Raw genomic sequence first — 21,443 nt, 5'->3', positions numbered from 1 at the left:
CTCAAATATCTAAAAGCATATATATATATTAAAAAAGATTTTATATATATATATACTTTTATATATATATATATTATATATATATATATATATTAAAAAACATATATTCATGTATATATGTTAAATGGGTAAGATCGATTTTTCAAAAAGAGTAATTAAACAATTCAGGCTACTATTCCAATGTATCATTTCCTTAAAGAGCAAATTATCTCCTCAAGAAATCATGAATTATTATATGTAGTTCTATACTTGTTTCAAATGTGGTAGTTTTGGCAGACAAATCTCTTCAAATTTAGCTACATGATCTCAATAGTTTTAAAAAGGAATTTTTTATTATGCCACTAAAAGCTTCAGGTAGAATACTCCAAATCACAAATATCATTTTTATTGACGCTCTAAAAGTGAAACAAAGCATATTTCCTTTTCAACTACCCACTATTTCTAGCCAAGTTTTTTATGCCCTGTGTTAATCCAGAGCCCAGAGAAAACCCTTCAGAGATAAATAAAGTAGGTGATCGCTCTTTCTTCACTTCTTATTTCTGTGATTTATTATTATCTTTTCTGGGTTAAATTATTTTTTTTAGTTATTACTTTTTTAATGAGGTGCTGGGGATTGAACCCAGGACCTTGTGCATGCTAAGCACATGCTCTACCACTGAGCTACACCCACTCACCCTGGGTTAAATTATTAAATCAACAATAACAAACTGAAAGGAAACAGGATATACCATTCTTGAGAAGTTCCATGGAAAAGTTGTAAACAAGTTGATGCTTCTGACCGGGGTTGGCTGGCTGCTTATACTGAGGGAAGTCTTTGCTGAAGCCCCCACTGATGAGGAGGCCATGACGTGGTCTCTGAGTGATGCTGAATAGCAAGGGGTCCTGGGGAGTGTCCAGGTCAGCAGCACTGATGATGGAAGAATCCAGCTCTCTCATCTGACCCTCACGCACCTAAACAAAACAGGTCAGAAAAGTCAGCTGCGTGCGAAGTAAGACCTGTCTTTCTTTTGGCAAGTTTCTCAAAAAATAATTTTAAGATATCCTATAATAATTTTAATATATCCTTGCAGATTTTCTAGGAGATCTGTGTGTAATGAGTCCTGAAAAGAAATTGCTGGTTTAACACGACCTTAGAAGACGAGAACAAATTTATTCATCTTTCTCAAATTTTTCTCCTAACGATTTCAAAGCACTTCATTCATTTCCATGAAGGACTAAGGAGATACACACACACACACACACACACACACACACACACACACACACACACATATATACATACATACACACACATACATACATATATACATAGACATATACATACATACAATCTCATAACTATATTTCATAATTCAAAAATTGGGATCAAAAGTGACCAAAGGGATGCTTGCTTTCTGGAAGGTACTCTACATCCAGTTTTACAAGATCCTACCTTCAGATCCTACTCTAATTTTAACTATCTGAACCATGTTGCTTTCACAATTCTTATGTTTCTATTGCAGAAATGACACAAATATCTGCTATACACACTAACACTATTATGCATTTTTAATTTTTGTCATTGTATTAAAAATTTCTGTATTTCAATTGCAATCAACAATTGAGAGGATGCTTCTGGATGCACAACAGTGTATACTTTAACTTTGGTTCCCTCGTCTCTTCCCAAACCTCACACCTCTAATTTTCCTGAATGACCCTGTACCCCACTTCAGGTTTCAAAATCCTTTCAGCACAAAGAGAACTGAATGCTTTTCATTTCATGTAGGATCTAAAATTATTTAGAACTATCAGTACCAGTGACGTGGTACTTAGTCATCTTTATCTTCTTTTTCTCATAGCAAGGGAACAAAGAAATATTTCTGTTTCCTATTTTGAAATATAGCCAGATCTAAATGAGCGTATAAATTTGACACATGCTTATTGGGTAACTGCAGCGTCACTGTACGCTGTGTGCCACAGTTGGAAGATCTAAAGAATCAAAGTCATATGAGACTGTGACAGCCTGTCCATCGATAATCATGGTGCAAGGAAAAAGTATCTAGTTCTGCTAAACATGGATAAAAAAGAAGTGCAAAGGGAAGGGCAGCCCTGGAATATTTTTTGTGGCTGAGTGGACACTTCGGCTTTGAAGAAGACATATGGTTTAGATTTATGAAAACGCCCTCTCTCTTTAGCTTCTCTTAAAGATTTTGAAGAGAGCTTACCTGCAACCACCCTTCACTGAACTTGCATAAAGCAAAATCATAAAATCTGGTATTTAGGGCTAACATTATGCTGGTTTTCTTTTATCTGGCCCCATTTTTTAGAAACTAAGATGGTACCATAATTTAATGCACAATGATATACTTGCGAAATCATCTTTGATGGTAACCTGCCTTTTTCTCCAAAAACTTTAATCAAGCAACCTAAAAAGATGTTCTAATTATCTTTCCTTATAAAGCTGGGACTCCTGGACTCACTGTATGGCAATCTTTCTCATTTACAAAATGGTAAATTCGTTCACAAGATGATGAATTTAATTGGAAAAAAATGTGGGCTGCTTTTTTGCACATTTAATTGTTTATTGAGATTATAAATAAAAGGTTTAGATCGATACACGCAAGATGTAGGAACTCACTGGTAGACAGCTTTGAAATGGATTATAATAACTTAAACCAAAAGCTCAATTTTTTTTTCAAGTTGCAGCATAACTTGATGGAAGCCCAGCCATCTACAAAATAAATACACTTTTTCACAAGAAAGCAAAATAAATATGACTATTTTAAAAAATCACTTGAAGCTTAAAGCCAGCTCTGCCAATAACACATGGGGCTCCATATTTGTTAGTCTTCAACAGCTCCTCTAAGGAATGCACAGGGAAAAAACAAAAAAAACAAAACACGATTACTTTCAGAGAAGAGCAAGAGACAAATTCCCAGTGGCCTAATTATTTCAGAAACCCCCACCCCAGACAAACACAAGACAATAGAGGTAGGTATGGAAGGAATCATCTGTAACGTTTTCTCTCCCTCATAATTACTGACGTGCTCTCCAGAGAAACCCATGTGCCCACAGAGGAGGAAAGGGAGGAGCTAGCTCTTCAATCCCATCCTGAGGTGGCTCTCATATACCATTAAGACTCAGTGGAAAATCAGAGTCAAATAAAGACTTTTGCATTTAGGATTTGACAGTTTTTAATCAAAAACAAGGCAAGATAATGGTTTCAAAATAGACATTATTTGCTTTGGTCAATGTCTGAAAAAAAAGATAACATAACAACGACAGTCATATGAAGGGCACCTATTTGCTAGGAGTTTTCTACGTGCCTGACCATCATGATCGTCACGGCTACCCCTGAAGGAAGATCTGATGCATATTTTGCAGATGAGGAAACAGAAACATAGAGAGAAACAGCTTACCCAGGACCCTACAACTAGTAAACAGCAACACCACGTTCCTCTCACTCCAAAGCCCGAGCTTATTCAGCTAGTAAGGATTTGCTACACACACGCCTGGATTAAATAATTATATAAAAATTAGCATTGTTTAAAAAGGATTATATAGTGATATGAAAAGATTCACAATACACATAATTAAGTTTTTTTTAAGTAGAGAGTAGAAAACAAACTTGTGGTTATCAGCAAGGGAAAGGGGGGGGGAGTTGGGATAAACTGGGAGTTCAGGATTTGCAGATACTAACTACCACACATAAAATAGATGAACAGCAAGGTCCTACTGTATAGCACAGGGAACTGTATTCAACACCTTGTAATAGCCTATAATGAAAAAGAAAATGAAAAGGAATATATATATATATATATATATTATATATATATATATATGTTTGTATAACTAAATCACTATGCTGTGCCCCAGAAATTAACACATTATAAACTATACTTCAATAAAAAAATTTTTAAATTATAACAAACCACCAAAAAATAAATAAATAGAGAATACGGTATAATACGATTCCTGATTTGTAGGTTAAAAACACAGAAAGATCACACATACACATAAACATCACTGGCATGTGCACAAATTATTTCTGTGGGAATTAATTACTAAAAACTGACGGGCAGTGACTACAGGTAGGGGCTGGTGAAAAGAGAGAATTTCCTATTTCACTGTGTACGTTTCTCAACATTCTAACTTGTTTAACCTTATATATTTACTATTATCCTTTAAAAGATAATATGTATTGTCCCAGAAGTGATATGCTGAGCCATTTTAACCATGTCTGAATTTTAAAATAAAACTAACAAAAATTATTAAATAACAGCATTTTAAAGCTGCATAAAAATATTGGTTCAGATTGTGTTCTTTTATTTCATATATCTTTATAAGTAGCTATATTAAAATGATGCCTGTAATTTGTGAATGAAGAGTCCTTGCTATTAGAGCACCAGTTAAGAAGATATGCTCTGAAATCAGACTGCCTGGGTGCAAATCCCCCATGGGCCGCTTAGTTCCAAGCTCTGTGATTTTGGGCCACTAACTTAACCTCTTATGCCTCATTTTTGCAGTTATTAAATGGCAATAATAATGCCCTCACCTTAAAAGCCTATTATGAGGATTCAATGTGAATATATGCAAAGGGTTTGGAATAGTACCTACAACATAGTAAGTACTCCATTATACACACACACACACACACACACACACATATGCAATTATAATTGCAACTATGCAGTTGCTATGTGTTAGCAGTTATTATCATTACCACCATCATTTTTACTAGAAAAATATTTTTCAAGTGATTGCACTGCATCACATAGGTCCTTACTCCTCATCAACGTAACGTGTTAAGTGCACCTAGAGTAATGTCAATGGGCTAGGTAAAAAATAAAACTTAGAAAATGATCAAAGAGAAATGGAAAATTCTGATATGCTTCTTACAGTGATATTCTGCACTACGAAGTCAGGAGCTTCGTCATTTGTGGGGTTGATGGTGATGTAGAACGGTATTTCAGAGGAGCGCTGCTTCCCATCCGTGACGTAAACCGTGAACTGGTCGGCTGTTGGTTCCATCCTCAGATGCCTGGACTGCACATAGTTAATGTGCAAAGTCTTCATGTCTTTCCACTGAAACGAAGCTGGAGCACAGCAAGATGGATCAGGTATACAAGAAAAACACTTTTTTTCAAACCACTGGTCCTTAATGTTTAACCCTATAACCTATTTCTCAGCAAAGCAAATGAGACATCATAGCAGTTGACCTAAGAATCAGCTATCAGGGGCTGCTATAATGACTATCAGCCATCAACCGTCAGGTGTACGATGTGTTGATTTGATACATGCATATATCACAAAGTGTTTATCACAATAAGATTAGTCACCATATCATTCACCTCATATAATTACCATTTTGCTATTGTTATGATATCATCAAAGCTCTACTCTCAAAGCAACTTTCAAGTATATAATACAGTATTGTTAATTATAGTCATGATGCTGCACCTTAGATCCCCAGAAATTATTCATTCTATAACTAAAAATTTGTAGCCTTCAACCAACATTTTCCCCACCACCCTCCCACCGCCAGAACAGTGGTACACCTTAAACTTACACAATGTTATGTGAATTGTATCTCAATAAAGTTGGGGGAAAGAAAGACTAATTGCATTAAAGTTTATGCCATTTCTCCTGTGACTTAATACACAACATAAAGCATTTTTCTCTTTTGATTTAAGGCAATATCATAACCCCAAAATAGCAGATCATTATTCTACTCTGTTTCTATGAGTTCAATATTTTTAGGTTCCACAGGTAAGTGAGATCATATAATATTGGTCTTTCTCTGTCTGATGAATTTCACGTAGAATAATGCTCTCAAGGTCCATTCATGTTATTGCAAATGACAGTATTTCTTTCTTCCTCATGGCTTAATAATATGCTGTTGTATATTTATACCATATTTTCTTTGTCCATTCAGCCATCAGTGCACACTTAGGTTGTTTTCATATGTTAGCTACTGTGAATAATGCTGTAATAAACATGGGAGTGCAGATCTCTCTTCCATATCCTGTTTTCTTTTCCTTTGGATATATACCCAGAAGTGGAATTGCTGGATCATATGGAAGTCCTAATAGTGGCTAAACCAATTTACATACCCAACCAGCAGCATACGAGGGTTCCCTTTTCCCCACATGCTCGCCAGCATTTGTTATCTTTTGTCATTTTCTTAATAGCCATTCTAACAGGTGGGAGGTGATATATCACTGTGGTTTTAATTGGTATTTTCCTGATGATTAGTGATGCTGAACACCTTTTCATGTACCTATTCTATCATTTGTATGTCTTCTCTGGAAAAATATCTATTCAAGTCCTCTGCCCATTTTTTCATCAGATTGTTTGGGCTTTTTGTATTGAGTTGTACAAGTAACTTATATATTTTAGATATTAATCTCTTATCAGATACACAATTTGCAAATATTTCTCCCATTCTATAGGTTGCCTTTTCATTTTGTTGACTGTTTCTTTTCCTGTGCAGAAGCATTTTAGTTTAATGTAGTCCCACTGGTTGATTTTTGCTTTTATGTCTTTGCTTTTAGTGTTAAATCCAAAAACTCATCAACAAGACCCATGTCAAGGAGCTTACTGCCTATGTTATCTTTTAGGAATTTTATGGTTTCAGGTCTTGTGTTCAAGTCTTTAATGCATCTTGAGTTAATTTTCATTGTATTATGTAAGATAATGGTCAGTTTCACTCTTTTGCATGTGGCTGTCCAGTTTTCCCAACACCACTTCTTCGAGAGACTGTGCTTTGTCCATTGTATATTCTTGGCTGCTTTGTTAAAAATTAATTGACCATATATGCATGGCTTTATTTCTGGGCTCTCTATTCTGTTCTATTGATCTATGTGCTTATTTTTATGCTGATACAATACTGCTTTGATGACTATAGCTTTGTAATACAGCTTGAAATCAGGAGGTGTGATGCCTCCACTTTGTTCTTCTTTATCAAGATTGCTTTGGCTATCCAAGGTTGTCTCTGTTTCCATACAATTTTAGGATTGTTTGTTGTATTTCTGAAAAAAATACCATCAGAATTTTGATAGGGATTCCATTGAATCTATAGATAGCTTTGGATAGTATAGACATTTTAACAGTATTAACTCTTTCAATTTATGAACATGGATTTTTTCCATCTGTTGGTGTCTTCTTCAATTTCTTTAATCAAGACATCAATTTATTATGTCTTATGGTTCCTGGTTTATAAATCTTTTACTTTCTTGGTTAAATTTATTCCTAAGCATTTTATTGTTTTTCATGCTATTATAAACGAGACTGTTTTCTCTATTTCTTTTTCAGATACTTTATTGTTCATACAACTGATTTTTCTATGTTGATTTTGTACCCTGAAGCTTTATTGAATTTGTTTATTAGTTCTAACAGTTTTTGATGAAGTCTTTAGAAATTTATATATATATAATATCATGTCTTCGGCAAATAGAAACATTTTACTTCTTCCCTTCTGACCTGGATGCCTTTTATTACTTTTCCTTGCCTAGCTACTCTGGCTATGACTTTCAGTATGATGTTGAACAGAAGTGATCAAAGTGCACACCCTTGTCTTGTTCCTGATCTTAGAGGGACAGCTTTCAACCTTTCACTGTCGAGTATGATGCCAGCTGTGGGTTCATTATATACGGCTTTTATTATGTTGAGGGATGTTCCTTCCAGACCCAATCTGTTAAGTTTTTGTCATAAAAGGATGTTGAATTTTGTCAGATGTGTTTTCTGTACTTACAGAGGTTATCATAGGATTTTTGTCTTTCATTCTATCAATGTGGTGCATCGCATTTACTGATTTGCATATGTTGAACTATCCTTGCATCACAGGCATAAGCCCCACTTGATCATGGTGTATGAACCTTTCAATGTGCTGTTGACTTCGGTTTGTTAATATTTTGTGGGGAATTTTTGCATTTATATTTATCAAATTTACTGGTCCATAGTTTTCTTGTTTTTCTAGTTCCTTGAGGTATAAAGTTAGGTCACTTACTTTTTTAATGTAGCCTTAAAACTTTTTTCTTAGCACTGCTTTTGCTGCATCCTATATGTTTTGGCATGTCATGTTTCCATAGTTAACTTGTTTTAAGATTTTAAAATTTCTTTTTTTAAATTTAATCTTTGATCCATTGGTTATTCAGGAGTGTGTTCTTTAATTTTCACATAATTGTGAATTATCTAGTTACCTCCTATTATTGGTCTGAATTTCATACCATACTTTTCTGACAGCAGCTTTTAAAAATGCTAAAAAAAAAAAATTGAGAATGAGACAAGTGAGCGCCACTGGATTTACTCTGTCACAGTATTCTGTGTTGCTCTGTGGTCAGAAAAGATACTTGATACTATTTCACTCCTTTTCAACTTGCTAAGACTTGTTTTAGGACTCATTATATGATCTACCCTGGAGAATGTTTCCCGTGCACTTGAGAAAAATGTGTATTCTGCTCTTGTTGGATGAAAGGTATGTATATGTCTGTCAGGTTCATCTGGTCTAAGATACAGATCGAGTCTAATGGTTCCTGATTGATTTTCCAGCTGGATGATCTATCCGTTGTTGAAAATGGAGTACTGATGTCCCTGGTATTACTGTATCCTGTGTATTACCCCCTGCAGATCTGTTAGTATTTGCTTAGTACATTTAGATACTTCGATGTTGTGTGCATATATATTTACAACTATTATATTCTTTTGATGAATTAACCCCTTTATTATTATACAATGACCTTATTTGGCTCTTGTTACAGTTTTGACTTAAAGCCTATTTTATCTATTATAAGTAAATGTACCCTTGCTCTCTTTTGGTTTCCATTTGCATGGAATATCTTTTTCCACCTCTTCATTTTGAGTCTATGTGTGTCCCTGAAGCTGAAGAGAGTTTCTTTAAGGCAGCATATAGTTGGGTCTTGTTTTTTCTCTCCATTCAGTCACTCTATTACTGCAACTAATCTTAAACCCAGCTTCCCTCATATTTAAGATGGATATGCCTCAAAGTGTATTTAGAGAATAATTTATCTCATTTACTTTTAAAGTGCTGATTTTGGACATTTTTGGTTTTGGTGTCTGTTTTGGTTTTGGTTGGTTGGCTTTTGTCTGAAATACCAGAGCTATTTTAGAATCTGAGACACACTTTAATATCAATACTAGTATCATTACCTTCAACACTTCCATGATATAATTCCTAATATTTTCTACCAGTAGCTTTTAAAAGTGCTAAAAAGACAACTGTGAGAATGAGATCAGTGAGCACCACCAGATTTATTCTATCACTATGTTGTTACGAGGGACTTTTAAAACATTATTTCTTCCATATTCATTCTATATTCTTCATAAGTGAAGCTTCCATTTACTTTGAAATAAACTCTCATACATGGGGAAATACAAAATAAAATGTTAAAACTCCTAGAAGAGAACAGAGGCAAAACAGTTTCTGACATAAATCATAGAAAGGTTTCCTTAGGTCAGTCTCCCAAGGCAATAGAAATAAAAGCAAAAATAAACAAATGGGATCTAATTAAACTTACAAGCTTTTGCACAGCAAAGGAAACCATAAGCAAAATGGAAGGACAACTTTTGGACTGGGAGAAAATATTTTCAAATGATGTGACCAACAAGGGCTTAATTTCTAAAATATACAAACAGCTCACACAACTCAGTAACAACAACAAAAAATAAACAACCCAATCAAAAAATGAGCAGAAGACCTAAACAGATGTATCTCCAAAGAAGACATGCAGATGTCCAATAGGCACATGAAGAGATGCTCAATATTACTAATCATTACAAAAATGCAAATCAAAACTACAATGAGGTAGCACCTCACATCAGTCATAATGCTCATCATCAAAAAGTCTACAAATAATAAATGCTGGAGTGGGTGTAGAGAAAAGGGAACCCTCCTACACTACTGGCAGGAATTTAATTTGGTGCAGCCATTATGGGAAATAGTATAGAGATTCTTCAAAAAAAAAAACACTAAAAATAGAGTTACTGTATGATCCAGCAATCTCACTCCTGGGCATATACCCAGAGAAAATTCTAATTCAAAAAGATACATACGCCTCAATATTCACAGCAGCACTATTTACAATAGCCAAGACATGGAAGCAACCTAAATGTCCCTTGAGAGGCAATTGGATAAAGAAGATGTGAGGGGTGTGTGCGTGCATATGTAAACATATAGATACAGATATAGATATCTCAACAATGGAACACTACTCAGCCATAAAAAAGAATGAAATAATACCATCGGCAGCAACGTGGATGGACCTAGGGATTATCATAGTAAATGAAGTAAGTCAGACAGAGAAAGACAGAGATCATCTGATAGCACTTACATGTGGCAACTAAAATATGATACAAATGAACTTATTTACAAAATAGAAACAGAATCACATACATAGAAAACAAACTCATGGTTACCAAAGAGGAAAGGTTTAGGGGGAGGGACAAATTAGGAGTTTGGAATTAGTAGATACAAACTACTATAAATAAACTAGATAAACAACAACGTCCTATTGTATAGCACAGGGAACTATATTCAATATCTTATAATAACCTATAATGGAAAAGAAGGTGAAAAAGAATATACGTAGAGATCTGAATCACTTTGCTGTAGACCAGAAACTAACACAACACTGTGAATCAGCTATACTTTAATTAAAAAAAAAATTAAAATGAAAAACAGTAATATTCAAAAGCATCAGCAATAATAGTAATTCCTTGAATGTATATAGTGCTTTGAACATTTCTGAAGTCCTAACCCAGTTACCAAACATGACCTGACCAATCAGATTCACAAACATAGGCAAATTACTGCCGGACACGAACTGATGACTTACCTATGCTGATGCCTGAATTGCTTTTTTCAAAACCTGCAGAAGGGAGTGTATTTTCAAGGTAGCCAAACTGGGGAGGAGAAACCAAAACAAACTCCAAGTCATCTGCTGCAGTGTCAGGGTCAGTGGCAGACAAATGGTTAATGGTAAGGGCTGCTGAGAGAGCCTCATCTACAGTGAACATGGTGCCTGCATCCAAAAAATGACACAATTATGACTTAGCATGAAATCCTCTAATCAGAAGAGTGAGGACAAAAGGGAGTGATTGAAATTCCAATTCAGAGAAGCCTCCTATATGCAAATATACTTCCATGGGAGATGTTCATTTTCTTTGGCGTAATTCCCCTTACAGTGAAAATATTCAGGGGTAATGGGTGGAATTTAATTTGACTTATGGAATGATACTTTTTTCTTGTATAAGCAAGCCAGACAATAATGGAAAGACAGTAGAAATACTAAATGCTGCAGTACAGCCCTTCAGTCATTCTCAAGGAACTCTGATTTCCCCTGTGTCTCTATAGAAGTGACAAATGAAAATAAGAATTGCCAAACTGTTTTAATGATAAGCCACTAAATGTGGTTTATGTACTCTTCAAGATCAGTTGTTACCTCTGTTTGTCAGAGCGTTAATTGCCTGAGAACTATTATGAATTGCTCATAACGAACATTTTTTCATGCCTTGGTGCTTAATTATTCTGCAGAGAGAATGCTTCCTTTCCAGAACACTGCTTGGGAGATAGTTTGCAAATTACAATAACATTCATACATATGCTTGCATTTTTTTTCTGAGAGACAGAACATATACATAATGCCTATGAAGAGATGACTTTCTAAAAAGCAAATAAGGTTAAATATATATAAATGATCTCTCTGGTATACTCACTCTGTTCTAATAGAAATTATTATGGATGAAATAAATTACACTTTCTCCAGCAGGCAAATTATATTTTCCCATGTGAAATAAACCCAGAATATTTGAGGATTACAATGTTTTCCTCATTCCAACACACGCACAGACACACACACTTGCATTTTCTCTCCATACAGGATTAGCTAAGTTTTTAAACAAGTAAATTCTTTGCCCTATAATCTTTCCAAGATTGGGGCGGGGGGGGGGTGTGGTTTCCAGAAATTTATGTTGAGGCAATTATTGGAGGCAACTCTGTATGGTGGTTTTCTATTTTGACTATAAGGAAAGTGCATCATTATTTCCCTGGACCATAGGTATGACACTAGGTGAGATAATAGAACTTTAAGAGAAAAAACACTGTCACCTCTTGCAATTGAAGGTGACTGGTTGTCCACTGGAAGCACTGTGATGTTGAGATCATACACTGGAAAGGACTCATGAAGAGGGACTGGTGGGTGAGGTCCACTGTAGCAACAGCCATTCACAAAAGGGCCGGCTTCTCTGTCCGAAACCACCAATGTAATGGTGTCAAAACAAGGCACCAGGCCAATCTCTCCACCTGGAAGACACAACTCTAGCTGAAACCTGACTTTTACAAAATGTGGACTACCAAGATGAAATCTGCTCACACCTCTTCCACAAGCATAGAATATCGAGGAAAGGAATTTACGTGGGGAAAATGTAACACTCAGTTTCTTCACTATGAAATTAAATAGAGTCATGAAAATGACGCAAGAACGCTCGCCCGTCCGTTGCCTCTGGTGAAAGCTGGGCCAGCCAGCCATCACCACATGGAGGGGCAAAACGGGGCTAACAAGGGTCTGGCAGTTCACAAATGAACGAGGGAGAGACACGAAGCTTGACTCGTGATGGTTTCACTCCTCCCTCACAGTTGCTGGTGTGAGGACCAGCCTCAGGGGGAACAGAAGGCACCGTTGTTCCGCTGGTAACTGTCTTCCCATTTGCATTTACCACCTTAAATGAACAACTGTCAACTACAGAAGAAGCTGGATAGGTGAGATACAAAGATAATCCACATTTCGTCATTTGTTTCATAGCCACGATGTTAGCAAAACAGCAACAGCACCTGGAAAAGAAGCGGCATTCATTTTCATTTTCATTTTCTTTTTACTCTTTAGAGCTTTTATCTATGGATTCAGAATGGCCCGAAATTAGGCAGGGAGAGGAGGAAGGGAGAAAACATCGGGACTATATAGTTTGTCAGTAAACAGGACCATCTGCTCTTGGGTTCTAACTAGCGGCACAGAGGTCGGCGTGCTTGCTAACAGGGGACAGAAAGGTTCTGCAGGTGTGCTTTCAGGAATGCTCAGGCATCACTCTGAAAGTGCCAAGAGGGAAGCAATTATGTTTGAAGTTTTGATGAGACTAGGGCGCAAAAGATCAGGGGCGTCAATCCTCTTCATAAGACGCACCGGTCAAGGCTGCAGAGCATTGTGCTTGGCGTTGTCCTACCTGCTTAAAAAAAATGACAAAGAAAAGCTAGAGGTGATATTATTGAGAAAACGAATGATTAAAGGATAAGAAAACTAGGCTTATAAAAAAAACAGAAGTGAAGTTGAGAGAGTCAGAATTAATCAACCTGCAATTTTAGGAAAAGTGAAAAAATAAGACGTCTCTTATCTATTCATATTTATAAAAAAAACCAAATTGGCATAAAGCTTATTTATTCATCATTCACTTGATAAATATGTATTTAATGCCTATTATGAGACAATTAGTGCCCTGCGTGCTCCAGGAGAGAAAAAGGCAGACATGATGAAAATGTCCAAAGACCTACTACGTGCCAGGAGCTGACAAAGTCTAATAGTAGAGAAAGAAATGCAGCTGGATTTGAATATCACAGACATGTGTATATATTAAGTAGAACCATATGAAATTGCTCCTATTAAGTCAATTTTTACCTATTAAATGGAAAATTCATATATCTCAGCCTGATTATGTACCAGGTGCTGAGGGTGGAGGAGGAAGAGAGTGCCGGCTGACAGTGCCATGGGGGCAGGGCACACTTGCCAGAGAAAGTCAGGGAAGTCTTTCCAGATGGCTTTGCCGGCTTTGCACTGACCGTTAAACGATGTGTACTGTACAAGGCAGATAAGGCAAAGAATTGGGAGACAGGAGAGAGGACCTGTAGGGAGAGGGAGTTGGGAAGAGAAGTGGAAAAATCATTCTAGGAAAAGAAAACAGCTTTTTAAAAAAAGCAAACACAGTACTTTCAGTAACTGTAATTTCAATTTAATAGACGCATAGGATACATTTACAGAAAGATCTGGAAAATTTGGCTGAGGATTAAGCCATGAAAAAGGCTACAACACAGGTGGATGAATTCTCTACCTTGAAATGAAATACCGTCTAAAGATACAATTTATACTTAAAACCGTTAACTGTAGTGTTATTTAACAGAAAATTTGAACAACTTCATATTTAATGTTTGGAGAATAGCAAATTAATCACCTATTTTTACAACATAAAAGATACTCAGTCATCAAAACATGTTTACAATAACCTGATAACATTTAATAAATATTTTGATACACATTTTAGGTGATAATCTAAATGAAAAAAGTAATCTATAAAGCTGCACAGGCACCGTGATTGCAACTATGTTAAAAATCATGGTTAGAAAAAAGAAAAGAAAATACTGAAATGTTAAGAGCAATCATGTCTAAGAGGTAAATACAGTGAGTTTTCAAACTTCGCTGTACTTTTCCAAGTTTTCTGCAGTGAGCGAGTATTATTCTCGTAATCAGAGAAAGCAAACAAAGTAATGATCACGCGATTATTCTCTGGTGATCTTCATAACCAGAGAATAGAGGCTCAAGAATAAGGCCACTGAAATTCTACATCCTCCAGTACCGTGGTCCTCTTTACTCAGCTAGCTGCTGAGAAGTAACTGGTTGATAATCAGGAAACTTTTAATATTAACAACATAATTATCTTAGGGAGTCTACTTCAGCACTAAATAACTGCCAACTGAATAACGGAGTGAACATTACAAGGAAACGTAACATTCAAGTAACAAAACACCTTGTGAATACAGTATTTCTGCTAATTTAGTAGCAAAACAGAAAACCGTCTATCTGAAGTAACTTGCCCTCATGTCCTACCAGGTCTTATGAAAAAAAAATGTGTTCACACTCCCTTACATGGGCATCACTGTAGAAGAGAGTTATAAATATGTATACGTGTTGTTTAGCACCTGAATAAGCCACAGGAAGAGAAGACAGATTCACCTCTCCCCTAATTTATCCCTGCCTCGCGAGCCTGCCAAAGATGCTAAAATGATGGAACAAACAACAACCATTGGTCTTTGGATCGCTTTTCTGCTAATCCGTTTGAAATCTTTTGGGGAAATCAAAAAGCAGCACCAAGTTGTGAACTCTTAAGAGACACTGAGAGACATCCGGCAAGTAGAACACGCTCCTCAGGACAAGGAAAGAGCCAATGAAATCTTTCCTAGGACTTAACATAGAGAAGATATGCAGATGCCATGCAAAGAAAAAAGATGTCTAGCAGAGTGATTAAAATGTGCCCCACTAGTTGGCCATGAGACAACCGGTATCCTAATAAATTACTGTTTTCAGAAGTACAGATGAAAATATTATTTCAAAATGTTTTCTCTTGTGTCCCAATTAATCCCTAGCTATCTCAGTCCCCCTCCTTGAGTTCCCTCCCCACCTCACTGTTAGTATTCTCCCTCTGCCTCTTCAAACAAGAAATGATTTGAATTCTGATTCTTCACTTCTGGTATCACTCACCTGGCCTCACAGCCCCAATCATGCTTCTCCCATGGAATTTACAGGTTAGAGAGGCATGTGGATGAGTAAGCATGAAATCGTAACGGAGAGCTATAAAAGTTAGTTAGAGGACGTATGTGGTGCTGTCGCTGACGAAGTGCCCACAGCCCAGAGATCAGAGATGTGTGAGAGGTGAGGATGTGATGATGTACCCATGTGTCACCGTGTTATCTTTACATGCGAATGGGTTTGTCTACTTCTTTAAATCAAAAATCCTTCATGTCAGGGTCTGGATTGTATTCCTTTGTAGCCCACAGTGCCTAGCCCTGTGCCTTGCAGATATCAGATGCTGAATTAACATTTTCTTTATGTGAACATTCTACATAAGGCACACATGTCACCTGGGTAACAATACAAGGCAGCACTAGACATGTAACTACAATGCAAATAAACAGGCATGTACTATATCTCTGATCTGTGTCCACCACTGTCACCTGCTGTGGGCAAGTTACACAAAGTCTAAGACATCATCTTGACTTTTCAAGAACTCAAAGTGGGGAGGCGATAGCTCAGTGGTAGAGTGCCTGCTTAGCATGCACGAGGTTCTGGGTTCAATCCCCAGTACTTCAGGTAAGTAAGTAAGTAAGTAAATAAATAAATAAATAAACTTAAATATCCACCCGCCCCCCCCCAAAAAAAGGGGGCAGACCAGTTACTTCTTACGAGCTAGCTGAAAATCAGGAAACTTTTAATATTAACAACATAATTATCTTAGGGAGTCTACTTCTGGCATTTCTGTTATGATTTATGGAGCCAGAAGCTGTGATGGTCAAACAGCCTTCTTCAAACTGACCAAAAGAGGGATAAGGACAACCCAGGCTGAACAGAAGGTCTGTGTAGTAGCACGGGGAACAGAACAGCGATGACACTTGCTCTTTCTGCACTCTCTAAAATCCACTGTATTACTGAGGTCAAGAAATATTTCTGACCATGGGGATCATATTTGAAAAATGGGATACAGACGGCTGTTGCTGCTTTTTTAATGGAAGCAAGCATTTAGACTGCTAGATTGTCAGACCCACAGCAAGCAGTGGGCTAAGACCGCCGTGTTGCTGCGTCCTTGCACTCAGATTAGCGCTAAGTGCTGTCGCTTACCTGTGTGTTTGTACGTCACGTCCCCTGCGACAACATCTCCCTGCAAGAACTGATGCACCGTGACTCCACCTTTCCTCACGGTCCCGTGCCGAGGCTCTCGAACAATCATGAACGTCAGTTTCAAATCATCACTGTCCACGTCAGTAGCAAAAATGTACTCAGAGGTGATAACCACCTCTTCGCCCTCTGAACAATGCATCGTGGGGGTGAGGTCCGCCTTTAGGACCGGTGGCTCATCGTTTACAGGGAACACCTGGGCAGGGAAAAAAAATGCATGTTTTCAAGAAAAAAGAAAGCAATGACAAATTGCCCACCTGGTAACCCACAGCTCTTAGTAATAATGGCAGGCATTTTCGATCTTCCAGACACGTGAGACAAGAGCCATGGAATTTGGCCAAGCAGTCTGCATCTTTTAACTTTCCCCATATGAAGCATCCTGTAAGAAATGATCCACATGAGAGACATTTTGGGTAGGAATGGGAGAGTATGGTTATGGTTTGGGACTCAAAGCTGTCATTTGTTTCTAGACAGACAAAATATAAAAGTAATATAAAGCATCCTTCCCCAAAGCCCCTCTCCTCCTTCGTTAAATCCACACATGTTCCAGAGGAAATCTGGGCCTGGTGCTCTGACGCACATACATTTACAACATCGGAGTTATTTCTATTTCAAATTACTGGGTGATTACAAAGCTTTCCTCCACCCTCAACTTCCTGCCACCCAAGAAGTTTCTCTGGACTTAAAATAAGCAGCAGTTGTATTTCAAACATTTTGAGTTAAATCTGAAACTCCATAACCATTCAATCAAGGCCTGCTTTTGACTTGATAAAACATTTTTCTCTCACTGTCATGAAAATAAAACTCCAAGTAGAAAGGAAAGGAAAGCCACATGGGATCACACTGGCTCTCTGAATTTAAAAAGATTTTGCAAAAAAAAATTTAGATGTCTTCTAAGTAGGAATGGAGGGCACCCCCCCCTCTGAGTTCACAGTCACAACTTGATGCACATTTATCTATCAAGTCCGGCCTGTGAATACTCTCACACCTACGCTCCTTCCTTCCCCCATGCTTCAGCCACTGTGATCTTTTTAAAATGAAGCTTTCATCAAGTCACCGCCCTGAGGGAATCTTCGATGGTTTCCCAGTGTTTCTCCTGTGGTGTCTTGGCCTCATCTCACACAATAGGATGCCTTTGCCATTCCTTTCCACTGGTACCCCAAGACACAGTGCTCCTCGCACGTCAGCTCTCTGCACCATCTCTGCATCCTCTCCCTGCCCCTTGCCGGGGATGCTCCCCACAGCTCTTGGCTTGGCTACCTCCTCCTCCCAGTTACATGTGGATGCCTCCAGGAAGACTTCCTTGAAAACTCAGACTTGCTTAGAAACTTCTATTGTTTACTGCCTTTTAGTGTTCCATTTATTGGTAGAACACATCCACATTTTAACTAATTAATTAATTAATTAATTAATTCAATGATAACCTGCTTAAAGCCTGCCCTCATCCCTTGCCTGTAAAGCCCTGAAAGAACAGGGACTTTAATTTGTCTTGCTCACCATCACACCCCAAGCATTTAGCATAGGACCTGGCATATAGAAGGCATTTATTATGAATTTATGGAATAAATGAATAACTGTATGAATGTAACTGTGTATATCTACCCTGGTTACTTACCCTGCTATTTCAAAAGGCCAACAGCTCTACAAAAAATATACATGAAATTATGTTGACACTTTCCTTTAACAGGTAGAGTGATGGGGTGATAGAAACCCAGGCTTATGTATTTAATTAAAGGTAGAAAAAGTATGCAATACTCTATTCTATTTTTTATTAACTTATTAGGAAACAGTATCTTTGTTCAAGTCCTCTGAGTAGGTTCATTAAAGATCCCTTTATTATTGTGCTTGATCCCCCCGGGTCGATCTCTCCAGTACATTCATGATAACCATCGTGCAGCAATTCACAAAATAGCCTCAGCTTTCAAATGCATGGAAGCAAGAGAGTTAAAAGCATTCCTCCTGGATTTAAAAAAAAAAAAATCACACATAATTGTCCAAATTTTGACTGTACCTCCAACTGGCTTTCAAAGGCCTTGCACTTTTGTCTAAAAAGTTAACAATTAAAACAGATTTTTCCTCAAATTCACTGCTTGTCCTTTATAAGATGGTCATGGATAGGAGATAGGGTTGGATTTTTTACGTAAAATTCGAGAAAAAACGTAACTCTAAAAGCTTTTTCTATATGTACAAGTCTGCCAGTGAAGGAAAGTCTCCTTTTTGAAGCTGAAATAATATAACTGCTTTTCATGTAGATATAAGGCTGGCATAAGAATTAAGTGGAAAAATGGAAGGAAGGGTCTCCAGGTGGTGACTGGCATGAATAAACATGCAGAAATTTTAGCAAGAGTGATAGTTACAGTCACCTGGTAGTTTAGAACAGTGGCCATGGTGAGGAGGACGGAACGCTGGCCTAGGTACCAGAGCGGAGATGCCAGCCAGGTCCACACAGTCAAGCTAATGGTTTCGGACAAGTTATTGAGCCTTCTCGGACCTAAGTTTCCTTTGCTATAAAGTGGTAACCATTCCCTCTCTGTTTATTTCTTAAAACACTATATGGATGTGATCGTTTTTAATTATTATTATTAATTAAAAAATACTAATTATCAATAATTCTTATTAATTATAAAATATCTTACAAACACATTATTACTACTAATAATAATTTTACATCATAAAGATCTGATAAAATTCAAACAGAAATAGAATTTGTTACTGTAAAAATAATTAGTGGGTCTCAAGAAGCATGATAAGTCTTCTGCAGACATTCCTAAATTACCAACAACAAAAAAAAAATACCTGCAAATCCTATGAGTTATGCTTGTGGACTTGGGTGGTCACTCAACAAAGAAACTCGAGGTTCCCACCTGGACTTTGAGCACGTACTCAGCCTTTATGTGCAGATTTTCCTTCATTTGTCAAAATGGGAAAAATGATCATCTCAGGGCAACGGCATACAGTACAGGAATTCACAGCCTTAAATTAAGGCTCTGGGTTTGAGATCAGAGTAGGTCTACCTTTAAATGGACTGGAGTGAGAAACCAGTATGCCCATTCCACCAGTATAACTTTGCTCTCTGCTGCCTGTCCCGACACACTCAAAGACATAAGCAGGCATCTTCTTGCTTTGGAGTCTGTGTGTTTCAATTTCTATCAGAGAGACCCTAAGGGGCTTCCAAACCGGAAACCCCATTTCTATATGAACCAGGGAGGAACCTTTCTACGTACCTCTACGTACAGCACACATTCTGCTGGGTTTGTGCCATCTGTGACCTCCAAGAGCATGTCATCCTGCAGTACCTCAGATCCATCATGCTGATACCTGTGGGGACGACAGTTGTCACTAGTCTCTCAAGGCCACTGTGAAGCTGCACTGAGATTCCCGTCACAAGAGCTTTTCCATGGTTTGGGCCATATGTTCAATAAGTAAATAGTAACAACAACAACAAAAAAAAACCCAGCATAATCATGAAGTCACATATTTAACTGCTGAAGTATCTCTGAATGTGAAACTACTCCACCCTGGAAAAATGTGTCCTGTGCACTCATAATTTGTCCCCAGATCAAAAAGTAGCCCTTTGAGCTGTCATTGTAACAATGGGAATCAACTGGTGTAGCTTTACGTACTTAGAGAAAACACTGCCTGGGGCCAAGGGGACACCGAGACTGAGCGATAGGCAGGTGAAAATGGGACGCTGCGTGGATTTCAGTGAGTTTCCGTCCCCCCCCCCCCCCACCACTTTGAAGGCTAATCCTCCTGCCTGTGCTCTGGACCTATTCAGCTCTTCCCTAAAACTTTATCTACAGATTGTTCATTGCCTCTCTCCCACCATTTTCCCTTTCCCATTTACCAGCTCTTTTCCTCTCAATGTATAAAGATTCATGAATCTCCCCAGTCCTAAAAATATTTTTTCTTGGTCTAGCCTAGGCCCTATTTTCTTTTCATTCTTGGTCAAGTTTCTTAAAGGAATTGTCTAATTCCAGACTTTCCATTTACTCTCCAGCCCACGGTAGTGATATGCAGTAAGTTCTAAACAGCTGTTGAGTTGAGCCAGAGTTTTAGCTTATCAACAATGTATTCAAGGTACTCGGTTATGGAAGTAAGTTCTAGCAAATGAAATTAAAAGTTGTATTAAAAATAGTGTAGTATATTGAACATATATAGCATTTATATGTGAAATAATTCCAGGGTTAAAAGGTATTTTACTCAGGATGAGACTCACACATACACTGGCTAGGGATTCAAGTCTGGGATCTGCTTCCAGTGGCGGAGAAAGCACACCTCCTACTCCCTTTCCCTCCCGACACTGCTCCCTGCACTTTATTTTGTCATGCTCCCCGATATTTTCATCAAAAATAGATGTCGTAATGTGATCACTCTATTTCACCGTGTTAATATCCCTAGAGGGGCCAAGTAGGTCTAGGAGCACACATCCAAAGGCATGGCTGTAGAGTTAGAAATTCTTTCAAAACCAGGCTCCTCCATATACCAGCTGGGTGACCTCAACCTCTTGGCGCCTTAGTTAATTCAACTCTAACATGAGAACAGAGCCATCTACCTTGTCAGGCTGGTTGCTGTGAAGTTTAAATGAAAAAAAAATTGCAAGCGTCTAGAAGAATGCTTGACCTATATGTGCTGGCAAATACTGGCATTTTCTTTTTCTATCCATCATTCACTCCCTAGGAAGAATTACCTAAACAGAGTTCTCTTTCTAACATGAATGTAAGAGCTGAGATCTTG

At 37.6% G+C, this 21,443-nt stretch overlaps 1 protein-coding gene across 18 annotated transcripts in view; it reads right to left on the bottom strand.

Annotated features, from left to right (window-relative positions):
• FREM1 (FRAS1 related extracellular matrix 1) overlaps nt 1–21,443 on the bottom strand; it is a 148,617-nt gene that overhangs the window by 64,200 nt on the left and 62,974 nt on the right. For all 18 annotated transcript variants that reach the window (XR_006721686.2, XR_006721685.2, XM_045509960.2 and 15 more), the window contains 6 exons: nt 19,931–20,024; nt 16,650–16,902; nt 12,104–12,298; nt 10,833–11,018; nt 4,879–5,075; nt 729–951 (listed from right to left, as the gene is read on the bottom strand). Coding sequence is in view for 16 of the 18 variants with exons in the window: in XM_045509960.2 (XP_045365916.2) it covers nt 729–951; nt 4,879–5,075; nt 10,833–11,018; nt 12,104–12,298; nt 16,650–16,902; nt 19,931–20,024 (1,148 nt within the window). In the remaining 2 variants the exon portion in view is untranslated. The remainder of the gene's footprint in view (nt 1–728; nt 952–4,878; nt 5,076–10,832; nt 11,019–12,103; nt 12,299–16,649; nt 16,903–19,930; nt 20,025–21,443) is intronic.

Source organism: Camelus bactrianus, chromosome 4 (assembly GCF_048773025.1).
Source record: "Camelus bactrianus isolate YW-2024 breed Bactrian camel chromosome 4, ASM4877302v1, whole genome shotgun sequence".
NCBI classification, from domain to species: Eukaryota; Metazoa; Chordata; class Mammalia; order Artiodactyla; family Camelidae; genus Camelus; species Camelus bactrianus.
The sequence above is the reverse complement of the archived record's forward strand: the minus strand, read 5'-3'. Positions and strand labels throughout refer to the sequence as shown.